Source organism: Triticum dicoccoides, chromosome 5A (genome assembly GCF_002162155.2).
Source record: "Triticum dicoccoides isolate Atlit2015 ecotype Zavitan chromosome 5A, WEW_v2.0, whole genome shotgun sequence".
In the NCBI taxonomy this organism is placed as follows: domain Eukaryota; kingdom Viridiplantae; phylum Streptophyta; class Magnoliopsida; order Poales; family Poaceae; genus Triticum; species Triticum dicoccoides.
In genome coordinates this window covers 402008986-402012186 of record NC_041388.1, presented here as the reverse complement: position 1 = coordinate 402012186, position 3201 = coordinate 402008986, and the positions used below count along the sequence as shown (strand labels likewise).

General features: G+C 51.3%; 1 protein-coding gene across 1 annotated transcript; it reads right to left on the bottom strand.

Annotated features, from left to right (window-relative positions):
• Nucleotides 1-1458: 1458 nt before the first annotated feature.
• On the bottom strand, nucleotides 1459-2905 carry LOC119301825 (GDSL esterase/lipase At5g33370-like). Its single transcript, XM_037578801.1, has 2 exons — nucleotides 2473-2905; nucleotides 1459-2386 (listed from the first exon to the last, which is right to left on the bottom strand). Exons 1-2 carry the CDS (start codon nucleotides 2842-2844, stop codon nucleotides 1652-1654), a joined length of 1107 nt encoding a protein of 368 aa, XP_037434698.1. The 5' UTR covers nucleotides 2845-2905; the 3' UTR covers nucleotides 1459-1651.
• Nucleotides 2906-3201: the final 296 nt, after the last annotated feature.

The window sequence follows — 3201 nt, the reverse complement described above, 5'->3', positions numbered from 1 at the left end:
AATTGGGTGCATAAACCCCCAAAATAAAAAGGAAACAAATATTATCGAAAATGAAAACAAAGCGAATACCGAACGGTCATGAAGACAAAAGCGAGTGTACACCGTGACTAAAAGACCCCATGAAGCATAGAAAAAACACAAGAAAACCAACAATTTTTTAAACTTTGGCAACATAAAAACTTGAAGGCATCAAGCAACCAAAAGCACTTGCATGGTAGTGCAACTCAAACCACAATAGTGCTTCAGTGACACATTCACGTTTAGGGGCGTAGATAGGCCCCAGGCCACCCTGGCCTTTGGCCCGGGGCGTGAGCCTAAAACCTAGGCTTGTTTATTCCTACAGTCGTGTACTATAGTATACTATAGCCACAGTGCCCTGAAATTGGCCCGGGGCGTGCCGATATTCTAGCTGCGCTACTGCTGACGGTAGTAGTAGTAGGGTCAAACATGGGCGATTCTTCTCATTGTGTGTTCGTTGGGCTATAAAATAGCTATATGCGAATATTCATATCTGAGCTCAGGCTCATCCGCGTCCGGTGAAGAGAAAATTCACAAAAACTACTAAAAAGATATCAGATTTTTTTATGGAAGATAATTTGGTGCATGAGGTTCATGTCAAATTTCAGATCATTTGAACATATGAGCAACTCTCAGCAAAAAAAGACAAATTGAATCAGAACAATACATGAACAGTGAACTTTTTCACATACCTCAATTTTTTCTTTTCCGTCGAGAGCTACTCAGATGTCCAAATGATCTGAAATTTGAAGCGCAGCTCACACACCAAATATCTTCCATGCAAAAAAAAAATTCAGAATAATTTGATTTTTCTAGTATTTGTTTTGTATTTTCTATTCATCGCGGGTGCAGCTGAGCCTGGGCACCGAATCGGCTTGTCCAGCCATATGCCCATATTTTAAGTGGAAAGTTCTGTTTCCATGCTTGTTTGTTGGAAAACGCCGTTTCATTTCCACGTAAAAAAATCCTCTTCCATTTCTGTTCTTTTTCATTTTCCCTCTCCGTTTCTGTTACCCACCAGAAAAGCTGAAAGTTTCATCGCCATTTTCATTCCTACTCCAGTAGTAGAGGCAAACCAAGGCTACACTAGCTTCTGAAGCGGCATGATCTACAACATGGGAGCCAAGACCGCAACGATAGCCCCGCCCTCAGCCGTAGACACTAAAAGCCACATTGATTACCCCGTGTCTTGAAATGGTTTTGTTTGTATGATCATTGTGTCATGGATTACACTTGATTTGCCTTTCCATTTGGGATCACTTCTTATAATTGCGAGAGTGGTTCCTGTACTGTACTGGTATTGCTACAGAACAGAGTGGTATACTCTATACTGTCCCCAGGTGTTTCCATTTGGGATCATTTCTTATATCCAGTGACTGATCATAGTTAAGATGATTGGAGGCAGAATTTCCAAGATGTAAAATAAAATCACGCAGAGGATGATAAACAAAAAATAACATAGTTGCTTTATTATTTTTATTGATTACTCGGTCGAATTAAGAGGACGGATACTCTGCTAGACATGGCAGAGGATGATAAATAAAAATCACGCAGAGAATTTTTATTGCGCACGGATGCTACTGGCTAGTTCGCTAGCACAGTGAGATAGAGAAAACAGTAGGGTAATGGTGGATTATGGCTTTGCGGCGGCGTCCATGGCGAGGATGGTGGAGAGGTTGAGCGGGTGCATGTAGTCCGGGGAGCCGGCCATGAACTGGCTGACGATGATGCGGTTAGCCCTCTCGGTGGGGTGGAAGTTGTCCCAGAAGGCGAAGAGGGAGCGGTCGGGGCAGACGCTGGACATGGCGGTGCACAGCCCCACGCCGTTGTACGGGCCCTGGCCGCAGCACGCCACCTTGGACGTGACGAAGCCGTACGCCGCCGGGGCGGAGATGAAGTCCATGTGCATCCGGTAGGCGTTGACGGCGACGAACACGTCGGCGCCGAACTGCGCGTTGAGGTCCTTGGTCATCTGCACCAGCTGCGGGTTGTAGAGCGCGGCGGCGCGCTGCAGCTCCAGGTCGCACTCGCCGTTGGCGCTCCGCGTGGCGAGCTCCGCCGGCGCGCAGCCGATCGGGCCGGAGCCGGTGACGAGGACGCGGCGGGCGCCCAGGCCGTGGAGCTGCTGGAGGATGGTCTTGTACTCGGCGATGAGGTAGCGCACGTAGTCCGGGAGCGCGAACTGGCGGGACCTGGCGGAGAAGGGCAGCAGGTAGTAGTTGTTGACGAAGTCGTTGCCGCCGAGCGTGATGAGCACCAGCGCGCTCCGCACCAGCCGCTGCGTTGCCGGCTCGCCGATCAGCCGCCGCACCCTGCTCTGGTACTGCTCGAAGTAGCGCAGCTGCTTCTGGATACGGATGATGTTCACCTGCAACGCGTTCGTTCGTTGCTTGTGTTTGCAATTTGAGGCAGGTGCTACAAGAGGAGAGGTACGAAGTAGCTGACTGAGCTTACAAACTGGATGCCGGTGTCGTTGAGGATGCCGACGCCGGCGGACGCGAAGTTGGCGCCGCCGAGCAGCTTGTGGCCGTCGAGGTGGGGGCTGAGGTAGGGCAGCACGGGCTCGGCCCCGAGGTGCTCGCTGATGATGTCAGGGACGTTGAGGCCGTTGGAGAAGCGGCCCGTGGCGCGGTGGGTCGGGTAGTCGAGGCCGTAGGGCGGCGAGTCGGCCCGCGCCGTGGTGGCCAGGTAGTTGTTGTTGCCGCTGTCCACCAGGGAGTCGCCGAACACGAAGAAGGGGCGAGGAGCGCTCGCCGTTGCTGCTGCTGCCGCCGCCGCCGCTACCATGGCTGCTGCCATCACGAGGAGGAGGCCAAACGCACCCATGTCCTTGTGTAGCTTGGCTTGATCGCTGCTAGCTAGTAGCTGCTCGATCGACTGCGCCTTGCACTGCATGGTATGTCCATGGGTAGCTGTATTTATAGCCTGTGCAGTGCACAGCATGCGTCGCTGCCGATGGAATGCGTTGGCCATCTTGAGTAGTTTTCATGGCAACTTTTTGAGGACCCTCGAGAGGGATGCTGTATCTTTCGGTTTACCATAGTACAATCCACGAGAAGGCTATATATCCGAGATGGGATCGTGCAGCATGCAGGGTTGCTTCTGATTCTGATGTGAGCTAACGAAAACTTATGCTGACAGTGACCTTAAGATTCCATTGAGGCGACAATGACCTTTGTTCGG